We start from the raw sequence: 17,248 nt of genomic DNA, 5'->3' as shown, positions 1-17,248 counted from the left end.
AGCAGCCACAGGAGACCAGTACATAGGGGATGCTGCTGCTTTCCTCCGATGGCAGTTGGGATGCTATGGGGACCATGGCACCAGGCCCAGCGTCAGCCCCAGGGAGGTCACTGCAGTCAGGGTAATGGTGAACCAAGAAAGGCGCCCTCTGGTCTTAAAAGTGCCACACTGTTTCCAGGCCCAAAGGACGGAGAGCCCCCAGCAGCTGACGCCCATGGCCTAAAGTTTGTACTCTGAAAAAAAAGTGAAACAAGAATCAGTTACTGAAACTGTTGCTTCTGAAATTGCTAGGACTGACTGACTCAAGGGCTGTGGAATTTTAACCCTAAAAATTCCCTTATAAGTGGGCTTAGAAAGGTCAAATGACCTGCTTGAAGTTGCAGGTGAGTGGTGGAAGACAAATTTGGACCGAGCGCTGCCTGGGATCAATGACATAAAGCCCCAGGACAAGTACATGTCCTTTTGTCTCTCAAAGGACCCCAATACCATGGGCTAAGCCAGCTCCAAATATTGTGGGAGGGAGGGGCCAGAGGTCCATCTGGACACATGCACCTGTGGCCCTCATGTCTTTACGCCTGACGCCAGGGCTGGAGCAGGGAGGTACGGCTGGAGAACCTCAGAGTGTGTTGCTAGAAGACAGAAAGAGGTGAGTTTCAGCCTTGAGCTGGGGCGTGCCCAAGCAAGTGCCAATTGGCCTTCAAAATCACCTGAAGCCCTCTCTACTTGGGAGAAAGCAGGATGTGGGGGTGGGGAGTGCAGTAGCCCAATGTGGGGAGTACAAGACAGAGAATAACGCAGCTCAGAGTCCACAACTTGGTGTCTAAAACCTGGCATCGTATTCCACCTCCCCCACTCCCTGCTTGTGTAATCCTGGGCGAGTCTCTTAACCTGAGCCTCAGTTTTCTCATCTTTAAATAGGGAGCACAGTACTACTCTAACTCAGAAATCGTTGTAAGGTTTAGCTAAATATTTTTTTCCCCGGGACAGAGTAGGCCTTCAGCGAATTGAAGATGCTGCTATAATTAAGTACCATTAGTTATGTGTGTAGACAGTCACTGGCAACCTGGGGTGGGGGACTGCTGGGAGGAACTGGGCTGCAACACAGCTGGATGCAGGACCTTGGGAAAGTCTCCAGGTTTATTTATCTACCCTGTGAAAAAGGATGCTTCGAGGAACTCTTTAGATTAGTTCTATTGTTTCATTTCTTATGGTCGTGGTGCCGTCTTTATTTACGTACTCCCTCAGCAACCCTGTGAGGCAGGAGTTATAAACCCCACTTGCATGAAGCTCAGTGGCAGAGCTGGGGCAAGGGCCTAGGCCAGTTTGACACCTTACCCAGCTGTCCTTCAAGCTGCGCTTTCAGTGGACAGTGGATTGTTTCTGTCTTGCACTCGCTGGGGGACCTTGGGCAAGTTTTTTTCTCTCCGGGACTGGGTTTCCCGGCTTGCCTAAGGGTGGTTTGGACTACGGGATACTAACGATAATACCCACCTACCTCACAGGAGAGAATCGGTCGTAATAACCACTTACAATAGTGCCTGACACATAATAAGTGCTCAAGAAAAGTTATTACAGTATAATCATTACTGTTATGAAGCAGACCGTTTCCACTACGAAAGTCTGATTTCTTTCTCACTGCGACCTTGCACAAATGTCTTAACTCCGGGCTTCAGTCTCGCGTCTGCAGTCGGACGGGTTTCAGGAGGCACACACAACCTCCCGGATTTTAGATTTTCGATAGTGGAGAGGCATCTGAGTCCCTGGGGGCGGGCCGCAGGCGGCCGCCTCTCTGCGATTGGTGGAACTTCCGAGACCCCGCCTCCTGGGGCCGCACCCCGTCCGTCAGAGGCTGGCCTCCGGGATTTTGCAAAAAGTCGGTGCCCCGCCCCGCTCCCGGATTGGAGGCCTTTGTTTGCCGCTCAACTCCAGGAAACCACCCCGCGCTGTGGCTGCCAGCAGGTGAGATACCGGGAGGGGCTCGCCGTGGGTCCGGGGCGTGTTCTGGCCCCTCGGTGGGTCTCAGTTTCTCCGTCGGGGGAATGGGGAGGGAAGGAAGGCAGCGCGGATGGGCCCTGATCTACAGGGACAGTGCTGCTCTCGATCTTTCCCACGTGGAAATATCACGCGAACGGGAAGGAGACCGATCGCCACTCTGGGAATGGGAGGGAGTCCTGGACAGGCTATCGGATCCCAGTCCAAACCCCGCCGGCTGCGGGTTTCCCCGGTCAGCACCTTCCGGCCTCAGTCTCCACCTCCGCACATTGGGGGCGTTGGCTCTTTCTCACTGTCTCCGGCTGGGGCTGGTCACAGGGAGGGGAGAGGTCCCGAGGGAATCTGGAGGTGGTCCCTGGCTGGGCCTCGAGCTGTGTTTGGGCTAGAGGTGTGGTCTGGTAGCTGTGGCTACGGGGAGGTGGGACTTCTCTGTCCTGGGATTTGTGTGAGGTTCACTCACCCGGCAACAGCCCACTCACCCGGCAACAGCCCGCGCACCCTGACAACTCGGAACTGCGCACCCTCCCCCGATGCCTAACGCAAGTTTCTTTTCCTCTTTTTTGGCGGGAGGAGAGAGGTAGAGCTAGGGGCCAGCGTGGGGGTGGGCAGCTCTGACAGTGGTAGGAACTGGAATGGACTGTAGAAATAAGGCCAGCCCTTCTTGGTACAAAGATGAGGGGACTGAGGGCTCAGAAAGGGGGCCTGGCTCTCCCGAAGGCGCACAGCAAGGCAGGTGCAGAGCTGGCGTCTCCCCACTGTTGGGGCTGGCACAGGCAGAGCCAGAGCCAGCTTTTTGTGCGACTCGGATGAGACTGCCTGCTTGGTTTTTGCTGAAAGAAATCACAGGTTGGAGCGGATCATTACCTAGGTTTCAAAAGCTGCTTCTGAGTGAGAAAGTTGGAAAAGAAAGTTGTTGATAAGAGACTGGGGCTATTTTGGAGCTGAGAAGCAAAGCTGAGACAGGCTGCAGTGAAAAGCGACATTGTTCTGTCCTCTAGAACAGAGGAAAAAGAAATGGCTGGCACTGAAGCATGAAGGACTGGGGTTAGATACATACAGGGACTGCCCAAGAGAATTTTTCCAGGCTCCTCCTCTGGAGTTGGTGGATTTCTTTTTTTGGCCCCTGGTCTTGCTTTTATAAAGAAAACAATTTCTGCCCATCCATTTGAGGGGGCCTAAGTCTGGCTTACTTACCAGGGGTGGGTGGACCCCATGGTGATTTGGAGACTGTTTTAGGTTTATTCCCAGGAACCATCTCAGTTCTTCTCCAGGAGGAGAAGGTGCCTATGTGGGGCCTTTGCCTCCCAAAGCTCAGTGGTTTGCATTTGAATCATGTGATTTCGGCTGTTCATTGCAAGGAAGTTTCATCAGCTCCCACCAGCTTGCACAGTGTGCCAGGGGCACCACGGTTGGGGTTTCCAGAGACCCTGGAAATGATCCGGGCACTGAGGCTGTCGTGCTGAGAGGGTATTTTGAAAATTGGTACATGCCAAGGAAGTTTCAATTTACCCCCATGAGGGGGGTAAAGAAAGTATTTTTAAAGAGTCCAGCTGAATTCCACGTCCTTTTTATGCTTCCTCAGTCCTGGGAGGTGTGACAGATCTGAAGACTAAGAGTTAGAAGAACTTGGTTTATATCCTCAGCTTGGCTTCAGTTCTGAGTGTCTCAGTTTTCCCCACCTGTGAAATGGGCGTCAATGCCACTTTAAGGCTCAAGTGGTGTGGCATCATAGAGAGTTTTGTGCAGCCCACATTCTGAGTCTGGAGATGAGGAAGCTGAAGCCCAGAGAAAGGAAGGAATAATGACATTAATACTTTTGGGAATCATAACTAATGATTATTGAGCGCTGTATTCTAGCCATTGTGCCAAGGGTGTCATTGCAAGGAGTGGGGTCTAGGAAGGCAGAAGTCCTTGTCTAGCTTAATGTCAAGTCCTTGCTGTGAGGTGGGTGTGACTGTTGTCCTTGTTTTACAAATGAGAAGCCTGAGTTCAGAGAGGTTAAGTCTGAGGTCACACAGCTCTGCCTTGGGCTTTGAGGTCCTTACTTTGGGGTGCTGCAGGAGTGTGCTGTCTGGCATGAGCTGGCTGTGCACGTCTCTTCCCGCTGCTATGCTAGGTGATGCCATGTTGGTACTTGAAATTGGTCATAATAAGGGTATTTACACTATGAAAATCAGTAAATGCCACAAATCAGGGCTTTTCTTTCTTTAAGAAAAAAACCCAGGGTTGCATGTGAAGGGTGTTTGGGGACGGAGGCCAGCCTTGCTCTGCATGGCAGCCAGGAGTTGAGGGTTCCCGGCTGTGCGGGAAGCCCCAGGGGAGCCAGGCCAGAATGGCCGCACCCCACAGCCGGTCGCCTGAAGAGTAGGATTTGAGAGGGAACCCTTTATGGATGAGGCTCCCAGTCTATGCAGTGAGTTGTACAGTGGAGCCGCCCTCTGACCTGGAAACAGGTCGATATAGGCCTGAATTCCAGGCCAAAATGTCTAGCCTTTAACCTGGAAGTGATGGCACTGTCAGTGGTCTTTAAGAAGGAAAAGGCATACCAGGACCATGCTCTAAGATTTATCCAGCAGCCAATGCCCAAGGGGTGGAGGGTGAGTCGGGACAGGGCGACTGGGAAAAGGCTCTTGCTTACCAGGGGAGCCAGGAGGAGGCTAACAACGCCCCTCCTGTGTTTCTGAGCACCCAGTGTGTGCTAAGCCATGCAAACCCATTGTGCTGTTACTCTACACGCACGCCCCTGGGGAAAGTGTTACCCTCAGTCTGTAGATGAAGATATCAGGGATGTTTGGAAATATATCTAAGGTCAGAGCTACCAGATCTGTACCCAGGCCTTCCTGCCCCCAGACGTTTTACATTCTTAATGTCTCAGTCCCTCCTCCCTTTTAACTACAGTCCCATTTTGGCTCCCGTCTTCCTTGCTAAGTGCTAGGCAAACCCCACCAAGGTTGTGGAGAGAGACCCCCCCTGCTCCCAGGGCCGGTCCAGCACTGGCTGCTAGATCCTAGCCAGCATTCTATCTCCCCTGACCCTACCCTGAGGCTGAACCTATTCTGGGGGAGGGGCTGTGGTTAAGGCCAGATGGGATGCCCAGCTGTTGGTCTTTCGGAATCTTGGGGCCACACAGCCAAGGACCAAGGACCAGGAAGGACACCCGTGTCCAGGAGGATGCACTCAGCCTCTCAGTATCAGGGATTCATTTGGCGGGTAACGCTCTACTTATGGGTGCAGATCCAGTTCTGCCCCTAATGTGCTGTGTGATTTGAGGCAAGTTGTGTAACTTCTCTGTGCCTTTCCTCATCTGTTAAATGCCTGGTTCTGAGCTTCCAATCAGACAATGCATGCCATGCCCTACAATGTTGAGTGGCTAAGGCTGGGATTGCTTCCTTTTTGTGATTTTCACATATTCCTACGTGTTGTGTCATGGCCATACGTGCAGGAAAGAACATATAGTATCAGAGTTTAAAAAGAGGAAGAGAGAAGGTACAGGGTGGGAGTTACAGAAAGTCAGGGCTTCCAAGGGCCTCCCGGGGCCCAGCCACTCTGCCAGCTTGCATAGGCAGGGAGACCGAGGAGGGCGTGCCCAAGGTCCCATCAGAAAGAAGCACTACACAGGTGTGTGGTGGTGGCTTTTGTCTTTCAGAAGCTCATTTTACTCTTATTTTTTAAGTCAACTGTTGTTTTTAGAAAAGACACATAAGGAAAAAGAGCAAACTTGTCTCAGTTCTACTCCTAGTAATAATTATTAAAAACATTTTGGGATACCTCTCTTTTTTCTTTTTCTTTTTCCTGCCTTCCTCTTTCCTCCTTCCCTTCCCTTCTTCCACATTTGACTGCTTTCTTCTTTAATGGACTCAAACTATATTATAACTGGCTTGTTCACTTAACGTATCACCTTCTTTACCTCATTTCATATTCTTGTGCACTCTGACTATCATAACTGCATAATATTTCTTTGAGTGGACATACTATAATTTAATTTAATGATCCCTCCTTTTTTGGATGCTGCAGGTGTTTCCAAACTTTTTCTATTCTGCCAGGTTCTGTTGCAAAGTGGTTATGATTTAGTCTGAGTTCAGACAGCTTGGTTCAAACCCAGGCCCCATCCTGTGAAACTGGGCTTCATAGTTCCTACCTCCTTGGATTGGTATGAAGGTGAGACAAGGAGGCCCTAATCCGTGGAAGGGCCTTTGTGCATAATAGGTGCTCAATAAAGTTTTGCTGTTCGCAGTGCATTTCTGATACATGCGCACTTTTTTTGCTTGACTCTTCACAGAACATGAATTTGGGAGTGTGTATGTATGTCTTTTCCTCCTTATGCCACACGCTCCTCATAGCTCATGTTTCAGCTGGTGGAGAAAGGCCCGTTTCCTTCTCTCTGAAGTGTTCAGGGTGGGGACACAGTTTCTAGCTGGGTCGGTGACTCTCAGAACTGGTTTGGGGACCACAGGGAGAGGGTCACACAGGGGTAGCAGCATTTCTCTCCACTTGGGAGGGCTGGCTGTCCCTTTTTGTGTATCAGACCCAGAACTAGATTTGTGGCTGACATGGGGGAAGCTCCAGAGCCAGGAGAGTTAAACCCCGTCCTGCAGGGAGCCAGCCATCTGGGCGTTTCACGGAGACGGCCAAAGTCATTTATGTGCGGGCTCTGTGCCAACTGGGCCCTGGGCCAGGACCTTAGGCACGAGGTCTCATTTACCATCCCAAGGCTGGTATGAAGTCAGTATCATCCCCATTTTGTAGATAAGGAATCTGGGGTTCTGAGAGGGTAAGCAATTTGCCCAAGGCCACACAGCTTTCAAGAGAGACCCTGGAGGTCTCTGACTACCCAAAAAGCCCATGTGCCCCAACCCTTGTGCCCTGTAGCCTCCCATATGTACGACATTTCTGCCTCTGTGTGAAGAGCAGAGGAGACTTAGTACTGGGCAGTCATTTCTGATAATCTCCTTAAGCCCTGAGGGAAGGGAAGGAAGGCCCTTGTCCAGTGTCACCCAGGCTTGAACTTGGGTCTCTACTTCCCAAGCCAGTTCCCCATCCATCCTCCTTGGTTCACTCTGGAAATCCTCACCTGCCTCCTCTCAGCCCCAGATTCCCTATGGATTTTCACTACAGGTTCCCTATAGGTAAACTCAGCAGCCTGGGCAGAAAGGAGTGGGTGACCTTAAGGTGGGTGTTCAGTTCTTTCTCAGGAAAATGGGAGAAGTTGGGGGCCCAGGCAGTGGTCGAGAATGAAATAACACAACCTTCCCCTCCCAGGGCTCCTGAAGTTGCCTGCCCCTGGTTTTCCCCAGGATGGCTGAGACCCGCTGTACCTCCTGGGCCTTAGGACATTGTGTGACAGAGTGACTGGCCATCCAGGCAGGGCTCATCCCATCAGCAAGTGACACTCGTCCCCATCCTGGGCTGTGTCCTGGGCTGCTCCAGAAGGCTTATACTGCCCTTCCAGTCTGGCTAATGTGCCAGGCACTTAGGTGGGGCTCAAGAATGATTGAGGACGGAGGAGATGGCAGGGTGGGCGGACTCTGGGGGAGTTAGAGCATCACTACCTCGAAGGCTTGCTGGGCCCCTGTGGTAAGGGCTCCTGTGGTGAGGACCTACGCGGCCATGGGCAGGTGTGCTTCTGGTGAAAGTACCCCAAGCCCTATCCATGGGGGCCAAAGGTTTTCCCTTTTTTGTTGGGTGACCAAGAACGAATCTCTCCCCCAGCTCGGGGCCTCAGTTTCCTCACCCGTACAAGTACAACGGAACCATACTCCTGTCTTGCCCACTTCCCAAAGCTGTTCTCCAGCGTCCGGTGTTACGAAGGACGAGAAAGCACATTAGAAAACACAAAGGCTCTGCAGCCCCACCAGAGCCTCGCTCTAACGTCACAACATGGGCCCGGGGAATTGCAGTCGGGTGGCAGTGAGCTCTGGTCCCGATCCTACCGTGCCCGGGTTATTCGTTAGCTCCAGAGGCTGCCACAGTGTGAGCACCAAGTGTAGTCCTTGCGATCGGGTCTTTCTGTGTGTGGATCTCTGCCGGCACTCCCCAGCTTTGTGACCCGGGCAAGTGGCCTGAATTCTCCGGGCCTCCATTTACACTGAGGATGTCCCACCCGCCTCTGGGGGTTGTTTTGATGGTTACAAGCCAGAGCTCGGTGACTGGCCGTAGCTCAGCCATCACATGTCCCTGCGCTTCTGCAGCTGGGCACCGGGATATAATGGTGAGCACTTCACAGATCTCCCCGTTGTTGGAGATCGACTTAGCTTCTTTTTTAAAAGAGATTTTATTTTATTTTTAGACAGCGGGGAAGGGAGGAAGAAAGAGAGGGAGAGAAACATCGATGTGAGAGAGAGACGTTGATCAGTTGCCTCTCACACGCCCCCAGCCAGGGACCTGGCCCCAGACCCGGGCATGTGCCTTGACAGGGAATTGAACCAGCGACATTTTGGTTCATGGGATGATGCCCAACCCACTGACCCATGCCAGTCAGGGCCAGACTTAACTTCTGATCCCTGGGAGGGCACATGGAGCTGGGATCTACAGGTTGCCTGGACGTTAACAGGGAGAAGTGGGGCTGGGTAAGGAGTGGAAGCACAGCTCATTTGTCCTGGGAATTGCAAGGAGCCCCATGTGGCAGGAGCCACGGAGGGAGGGGGGAGGATAGAGGGGGAAGAGGCTGAGCAGCAGCAAGGCTACAGGCGTGTGGTGGTGGTAGCAGCCACCTGGCGTTGATAGCAGTGCTGCCGGGGTTAATGACCAGGGAGGGAGAGTGAATGAGTGACAGGGTGTCAGGGGAGCCCGCCCTTCGCACAATGGCCCACATGGTCACCAGAGCTGGCAGGGAGGGGTTCTCATGAGGGTTGGCTGTGCTCCATGTTAGGCTAGGAGCTATGGTTTGAGCTCCACCACCCAGATGTGGATAAAAGGCAAGGAAGGGGGCAGGGGTGGGGTGGTAACTGGGATGAGGACACCTGGTTCTGGCCCGCCTTTGCCAGATATGCACAGGCTGACCTAGGGAAAGTTCATTCATTCATTCATTCATTCACTCACTCACTCACATTTCAGGCCTCCGGCTCTGCACTTTGCAGGTATTGCCTCCTTGTATCTTGGCAGCTGCCCTGTAGGGTGGCTACTCCTCTTATCCTTGTTTATAGGTAAGAAACCGAGGCTGAGAGAGATGAAGACTCAGAGGTCACAGAGCTAGCAAGAGGTTTGAACGCAGGTCTGCATTAACTCTAAGATTCATTTCTTTCTCCACTCTGGTGATTCCCAAACCTGGCTGCTCCTCAGAATGATCTGGAGGGTTTTTGGATAAAACTGAGACTAAATATTTTCTCTTTTCTTCTTATTTCCTGAGCCAGGCCAGAGCTGGAGCTACATACACATGGCGACTGGGTGCTGAGCCAGCAGCCCCCCACCCTGGCTCCTGCCTCTCTCACCCTTGGCCTTGCTCTTTCCAGGGAAAGCCCAGTTGCTTCTCACCTTACCCACTGCACTTGCCATCCTGGAATACTCTGCCACCAGCCCTCCTCCTGGCTCACTTCCGCCCCCTTTCTTCCTTTCAGTCCCTTGATCAAATGTCACCTTCTCACAGAGACCTTCCTGGCCACCTCCATACCCTCATACCCAGCCTGTTACTCTCTGACCTGTGGATTCTCTACCAGGCACACATCCTGGTCACTTGAGACACTTTAAAGTCTCTGATGCCCAGAAACTGATTCTGTTGGTCGAGGTGAGTCCTAGGCATCAGTATCAGCAAAAGCAGCTGGGACATGGATCACGCTCCATCCTATCCTCTCCGTCTTGTTCACACCTCTCTCTCTCTCTCTCTCTCTCTTTCTGTATGTGTATGTGTGTTGTCTGTGTCTCCACTAGAGGGGATTCAGGGCTTGGCCTGTCTTGTGCTCTGCCTTATTTCTAGCACCTTGAAAAACACCCAGCACACAATATGCTCACTAAGTACCTGCCAAATGAATGAATGGAAGGAGGGGGCTTGGGGTAAAGCAATTTGCCCTCTGCTGAGCCCTGGGAACAAGAGGGGAAATTCACCTGATCGGCTAGTTCCCTACCTCTGAGTTGCCTAGAAATCCTACTATAGCTATAGGCCCTGCTTGGGGCAAGGACAGTGGGTGGGATGGCAGGAATCATTGCAGCCTCACTGGGATGTTGTGCTGCATATTGGCAGACAGGATGGAGAATCAGAGCCGGAAGGGTGCCTAGCAAACATCCAGTCTGAGCTTCCATTGTATAGATGGGCACTGAGGCCTAGTGAGAGGGGGAGACTTGGTGCTATAGAAAAAGCTCATAGAGGGTTGAAGCTGCTGGAGGCCTCCTTCCAGGCTCTGTATGCTGAGTGACCTTGGCCAAGCCTCTGACCTTCTCTGGGCTTTAGTCTCCTCAATCTGTATTTTGGCTGTGATGGTCCCAAGCCCCAACATGGGGAGTTTCCGTGAGTCCTTTCCTGGGCAGAACAGACCCAGAGAGGGCCTGCAAGGGGTTAAGCTCCTCCTGCTCACTCTCACTCTGCACTCAGACAAACCCCCTCCTTCTGACAAACACTTGTAGGAAATCAGGCTGGGCGCTTCCTGCCTAAGCAAGGCGGCCTCAGCCGCAGCAGGGGCGGGGAGAGGTGGGGAGCGATGCTTGTCTGTGAGCAGCAGCTTGGGCTGGCAGAGCGGCCTGGAGGCGGGCCAGGGCGCCGTGGAGGCAGGGGGCTCCCCAGGTTTGGAACAAAGACCTCATATGCAGGTCCTCTGAGCAGGGGCCAGCGGGATGGTGAAACCGAGAGGTAAGGGATGGAGAAGGGCAGGGAAGCCGCCTTCCCTCTGGACGGGCCAGTCACAGACTCTCTGAGACAGTCCAGGGAGGCTGGACCAGCCCAGCCAGGAAGTTGCAGCTGCTGCGACAGCTGTGTGACTTCTCTCCCCACTGAGGGGAGCCCGGCCCCCACACCCAGGCAAGGGTGGACTTTAGGGGGATTTCCTCAAGCCTCGAGATGCTGAATTCCAGTCTGAGCTCTGACTCTGATCTCTGTGAACTTGGACGAGCTCTGGTCCCTCTCTGTGTCTAGAGTGTCCTCACTGCACATGGAAAGTCAGTCCCACGGGCTGCTAAGGGGCCTCAGACATAATGTACGAATAAGGAGGAGGCCAGGAGGCATTAGAGGGTCCCCTTGAAAGAGTGGCCCCTTCTGCCATGTAAGGGCATGGAGAGGAACCAAGGATGGTCCAACAGACGCAGCCCAGCTCTTCAGACTGGGGCGACTGGAGTTCGCATCAGCCGGTGCATCTTTCCTTTTTCTCCAGGGCCTCCCCTGCTGTTGGGGAAAGCCGGGGGCTGGAGGGGGACATCTGGAGTGAGGGGTGCCTGGTGCTTCCCCATGGGTGTCGTTTCTATGCAGCTGGCAAGAACCCCTTGAGGACAGCAGGTCTGTGCCCTGCCAGCTGGTCAGAGAGGGAGGCCAAGTTTGGGGCTCTGACCCCAGCAGCTCAGCATTTTCGGAGGAGCCCAGCCACTTGATATAGGGGCCCTTCTTTTCCCTTCTTCCTGCCCTGCTACCCGCCCCCCCAAGTGTGATGGACTTGGTTTCAGAGCCTCAGGCCCTGGGTTTGACTCCCCGGGCCGTACTTCCTGGCTTTGAGGTCTGGTGAGAGCCTGCCCCCTCTCTTTCGCTCCATTTTACATCTGGGAGATGTCACAGTCAGGGTGAGGGCAGGGGGCAGCATCCGGGTCAGCCCCGGCTGGATGGGAAGGGGTTTCAGAAGGCATGGGAAGGTGGAGAGGGACTGTGTGGCTGCAGGTGGCAGAGGACAACCAGGGAGATGGAGACCTAAAGGGAAGTGTCCTCAGGTTGGGAGAAGCTGAGGGGGCAGAGAAGCCTCTGAGTGGGGGTGGCTGACCCACTCGGGAACTGGAGAGAGAAACCACGAGGGTCTCGAGTGAGAACCAGGGGCAAGGGTGCTAGGGTGTGGAGGGGAGGAGATGTATAAAAGGAGAGGGTAGAGACTGGTGCTTCCTTGTGGGGTTAGTTTCTCCAGGGTTGGCAGGAGCCCGGCACCCAACAGCTTAGCCCTCGAGGGAAATTCGTGCTAACGGGACTTTCCTGGATTCAGGCCCCATCTCTCGGAGGCTAACCTGAGCAAGCCTGCCTTTGGCGGCCATCCAAGGACCTCCACCCATAGCTTTCCATCAAGTTCTGTTTGTACTTGCAGACCTCTGTGCCTTTGCCTATGCTGTTCCCTCTGCCTGGAATGTCCTTCTTGCTGCTTCTTTCCCCAAATCCTCTTTGTCAACTTAGCACTTCTTCAATTACTCCTCTGTATTATCCTCTGGCCCCCCACCCCCCTCCTTCATTTGGAATGCTTTGACTTATTTCTGTATTTCTGTACTCTTTTCTGTGTCTAGTGTAGTGCTTGGCACACAGTAGGAGGTCACAGTTTTTTTAAAAGTTCAACTTATAAAAGTTAATTTGCTCAATCTATATCTCTGTTACTACTAAATGGGGTCCCAGACTGCTTTTCTCTCACAGCAGCCCGTGAGCCCGTGTCCTCGTCCAGCCAGAGGTCAGCATGTGGTCGGCGCTCGAGTGTGTGGCTGACTGACCGATAAGCTGACTGGCCTGGCCTGAGCTCCATGGCACCGAGGGCTGGGGCTCACGTGGGACACGGAGTTCCAGCTCGGGAGAGGCTCACAGGTTTCGGGGCGGGGGTGCCTGCGCAAAGCTCGCCCAGTGACCGCAGCTGCCTCTGACGCTCGGCCTGCCCTGGTTGCAGCGAGATTTCTGAGCTGACTGAGTCATCCCAGGAGACAGGATGTTCCTCTTTGTGCCCCAGAGGCATCTGTGATTGGACAGGCTGCTCGGTGGCACGGCTAGAAAAAAGCCCTTTAAAAGTCAAAAAACCACATGCCTCCCCAGCCCCTTCTCCTTGGGCAGAGGTTTCAGACACAGAAGAGCAACAGCACTCAGCTCAGCGTCCGTTACACCTGCCACAGCAGCAGCAGGGGGAGGGTCTAGTCAGCCTAGAGGGCTGGCCTTGCCCGGGGGCTGGTTCAAATGCAGATTCTGCGGCCCCGCCCTCAGGGCCACCAACTTTGGCTCTCTTTGGGTCAACCTACAAGTCTTGCATTCTGAGAGGATTCTTTTTAAAGATTTTATTTATTTATTTTTAGAGAGAGGGGGAGAGGAGAGAGGGAGAAAAACAGCAATGTGTGGTTGCCTCTCACACACCCTGCACTGGCGACCTGGCCTGCAACCCAGGCATGTGCTCCTACTGGGAATCAAACCAACGACCGTTTGGTTCGCAGGCCCGCAATCAATCCACTGAGCTACACGAGCCAGGGCTGTTCTTAGAGGATTCTTAAGAGCACTCAAGTTTGAGGCCCACTGGCAGGAATTTCCAAGAGGCGTACAGGCCCCCCTGAGGGTATAAGACAAAGGATTAGAATATCTCTTTGAAATATTTATTTTCTACTGCACGTTTTTAAAAATTTATTTTTGAAATATTTTTTCTAATACATGTACTGTATTGGCATGAGAATACATGTGTATAGTACATGTGTGTAAGAAATATACAGAGTGGGGCAAAAGTAGGTTTACAGTTGTTCATATGGAAAATATGAACACAAAGGTAAACTGTTTGACGTATTCGAAACTGTAAAACTACTTTTGCCTCACCCCGTGTGGTGGATATGCAAGCAAATACATGTCTTTGCTGATACATTGTGTGATTTTAAAAAACTCAGGGGATGCCTGGCTGGTGTAGCTCAGTGGATTGAATGCGGGCCTGCGAACCAGAGGATCGCGGTTCGATTCCCAGTCAGGGCACATGCCTGGGTTGCAGGCCAGTTCCTGGCAGGGGACACACGAGAGGCAACCATACATTGATATTTCTCTCCCTCTCTCCTTCCTTTCCCCTCTAAAGATAAATAAATAAAAATTTGGGGGGGAGACCACTGGGCCCAAACTGTTCCAAGTCTTCTTCTGTCCCTAAGCAGCTAGGTGATCTTGGCCCAGTTCCTCTTCCATGTTGACCTTCAATTTTCTCATCTGAAAGATAGTTTTCCTGTGACCCACTCACTGTCTGAGAACCTGCAGGTGAAGCTTCTGGCCCGGGCTGGCAAGAGAAGATAGACCATAGGTAGTGGGACCATCTGGAGGACATTCTGAGGAGAGAGGGACATTGAGGCCGGGAGACAGCTGGGCCCTGGAGCCCCTGTCCCGAGGAGCAGGGGTTGCAGCCAGAGAGGAAGGAGGTTATTCCGTCTCCCGGCCCCAGCGCTTGAGAAGGCTGCCGCCTTTCTCAGGCTGCACGTCCCTAGGGAGTTTTCTCTCCAGAAATAGTTGCCTGCTGACTTTTCTCAACTGCACCAAGCAGACTCTGACCAAGACCCAAGTGCTCACGAGGCTGCGGAAACAAACACAGACCTATTTATCCTGGGAGGCCTGGTGTTGTTCATACTCAGTTGTTTCCACTGCACGGTGACCTTTCACCCCAGCCTTGTCTTGGCTGATGTGCGGCTGGGCCTCAGCTTGCCCACCTGTACAGCGAGGCCTGCAGGCCTTGCCGAGCCCCTTGGGTGAGACCATGTGTGCTGCTGTCAGCCTTGTGTTTCTTTTTTCAAACTTTGTTGTTCCACTTACTTATGCATTCATTGCTTGATTCTTTTATGTCCCTGGACTGGGAATCAAACCTGCAATCTTGGGGTGTCATATCGGGATGATGCTCTACCCACTGAGCGACCTGGCCAGGGCTCAGCTGTGTTTCCAGGGCTCTGTGTGGCGCTTGGCACACAGGTGGCTCCTGGGGAGTGTGGGCCTTACCAGGAGGGCAGGTAAGGAAGTGGAGAGGAGATGGATGAGAAGGAGAGAAGGAGGAGGGAAAGAAGGCAGGTGGGGAGGAGTGAGGCATACTGACCCCCCACCCCCCACCACCATGCCTCTGCTTCATTCTCCCAGAGCAGCCGGAGAGGAGCTTCTAAGCCATGTGCTCTCCTGGGTCTGGGATGCTCTTCAAAGGCCAGAGCAAGACCCAAGAGGCCTCCTGGCTCTGGCCTCCACCTCTCCTTGCCCACACTCTCTGCCGTCCTGTCGCCCAATCCCAGTTCCACAGCCTTCAGGAAACCACTACCAGTCACCTCCCACCTCTAGGCCTTGGTAATCGCTGGCCCCCTGCCTGGAATGCTTTCTTAAAAATCGAGGTGATACATAACAGAAAATGAACCATTTTAAAGGGAACCATTCAGAGGCTTGTGGTATATTCACAATGTTGTGCCGCCACCACCTGTCTCTGGTTCCAGAACGTTTTCATCAGCCCCCCAAAACCTGGGCCCCTTAAGCAGTCACTCCCAGGCGCCTGCCCCCCAGCCCCTAATAACCACCAGGCTGCTTCCTCTCTCGTGCATGTACCTATTCTGGATGTTCCGTGTCAGGACACTCACGCCGTGTGTGACCTTCCGTGCCTGGCTTCTTTCACACAGCAGACCGTCTCCAGTCCCTCTGTGTTGCAGTGTATGTCAGTGCTTCCTTGCTCCTTACGGCCGATTAGTAGGGCATTATATGTTTATACCACAAATTGTTTTTAATCATCACTGACGACGTTCGGGCTGCGTTGTGGGCAGAGCTGCCATGAATGTGCGTGTTCATGTGTTGGTCCGAGTACCTGTTTTCAATTATTTTGGGTCCTGGAATGCTCTTTGCACCATCCCCCTACTCCGGATTCGAATTCTTACGGTGGGGGCGGTGGGGGAGGTGGGTGGTGGACAGGAAAGTTTCCCAGAAGCAGCAGCTTCTGAACGGGGCCTTCCCTGACTTCCTAGGCCTGCCCCGGACCCCTGCCTTCCTCCCGCCCCCAGGCTCTGGCCTGTGCCCAGCGCCCGAGTCTAGCACCCAGTAACAATAGCTAGCACGCATCCCACACCCTCCAGGGTACTGGCTGCTGGGCCCCTTATCCTGTGTCTCAGGTCATTTTACACAGCTCTTGAGGGAGAGAGGAATTATTATCCCAGGATGCCCGTGGCCACACAGCTTCAAGGGGATGGAGCCAGGAGCTGAACCAAGGTTGTCTTCTTCCAAAGTGCCTGCTGGTAACTTCTGGTTCAGAGGAAAGGAGGGGACTCAAGGACTAATGCCACCCCCTGATTGTGTCCCCAGCAGGCCTCTGGCAGGATGGCTGCTGCTGAGAGGAGCCAGCGGTGACTGATGCCCATAGTGGCAGCTCCATCTTCTGAAGATGGGGTGGCCCAGGTGAAGCTCAGGCCAGGCCCCATGGCCAGCTCGGGGACGGAGGTCCACTGGGCCGAGGCCAGCCTGGGGAAGGTGCCCCGGCGGCGACGCTGGGCCTGGGCCGAGGAGGAAAAGGATGCTGTTGGGAGCGTGCCACACGGCTGGGGAGAAGAAGGGCCCTTCCCCACCGCCACCAGCCCCGAGCTCCTCGAGGACTTCCGTCTGGCCCAGCAGCACCTGCAGCCACTGGAGTGGCACTTGGAGCCGCAGCCTGATGGCCACCATGCTTTGGACTCAGGAGAGTCCTCAGAAGAAGGTGAGAATTCCTCCCCCGACCTCACCCTGGAATCCCCCAAACATCCTACCTTCTGGCTGGAGGCTGGGAGTGGGAGGGAATTTTAGAACATCCTTAAAATAAATTCTATGAAGTCTATAATTTAAAAATTTTAAAGGTTTAAATTACTTAAGTATTACTGTTTATTGTAGAAATATCAGTGCAAAGCAAACAGAGGAAAAAAGAAAAAGGACATATCCAGATAACTTCCATACGTGCACATACCACAGTAACATGACTGTGGAACAGTGTTTTACGAACTATACTGTGACCTGCTTTTCTGTAACTTACAGACACGAGCCGCTTCCCCAGCTCCTCATATACTCTTCATTCCTAAGGCCCGACTGGGAATTCCACGGTGTGGAGATTTTGAAATTTGCTGGGCCATTCTCTTCCTGCCGTGCATTTACATGGTCTCTAGGTTTTGCCGTCATAAACAATGCAGAGGTGGAGGTTGATAGCACATCGTTGCACACTTGATTTGATAATAACCTTGGTCATGGAAATTGCCTGGTCCAGGGGTTAGGCCGTTGTTAAGACTTTGCAAAACCCCACTTAGCAGTGGGAATGGCGGCATTCCTTCTTTTCCAAAATAGCTCTTCCCTTAGCACTGAGACCAACTTAGACTAACTTGCTAGTTTCGCTTGGCCCCTTCTTCTCTCTGAGTCTTGGTCTCCCCATCTGTGAGACGGGAGTCAGGGTGCCACTGGGGA

The 17,248-nt window shown here is 53.1% G+C and overlaps 1 protein-coding gene across 5 annotated transcripts in view; it reads left to right on the top strand.

Annotated features, from left to right (window-relative positions):
- Positions 1-1,790: 1,790 nt before the first annotated feature.
- The window catches only part of AKNA (AT-hook transcription factor), a 51,468-nt gene continuing 36,010 nt past the window's right edge, over positions 1,791-17,248 (top strand). For 2 of the 5 annotated variants that reach the window (XM_037059124.1, XM_037059121.1), the window contains exons 1-2: positions 10,596-10,768; positions 16,130-16,517. In XM_037059124.1, coding sequence (XP_036915019.1) covers positions 16,178-16,517 — 340 coding nt within the window. In that variant the 5' untranslated portion in view covers positions 10,596-10,768; positions 16,130-16,177. Of the gene's footprint in view, positions 1,960-10,594; positions 10,769-16,129; positions 16,518-17,248 lie in introns of those variants that run through there. The other 3 variants (XM_037059123.1, XM_037059125.1, XM_037059122.1) reach the window with 3 other exon arrangements.

The sequence above is a fragment of the Sturnira hondurensis genome, unplaced genomic scaffold (assembly GCF_014824575.4).
Source record: "Sturnira hondurensis isolate 20B ecotype Veracruz unplaced genomic scaffold, ASM1482457v3 Scaffold0010448, whole genome shotgun sequence".
In the NCBI taxonomy this organism is placed as follows: domain Eukaryota; kingdom Metazoa; phylum Chordata; class Mammalia; order Chiroptera; family Phyllostomidae; genus Sturnira; species Sturnira hondurensis.
The sequence above is the reverse complement of the archived record's forward strand: the minus strand, read 5'-3'. Positions and strand labels throughout refer to the sequence as shown.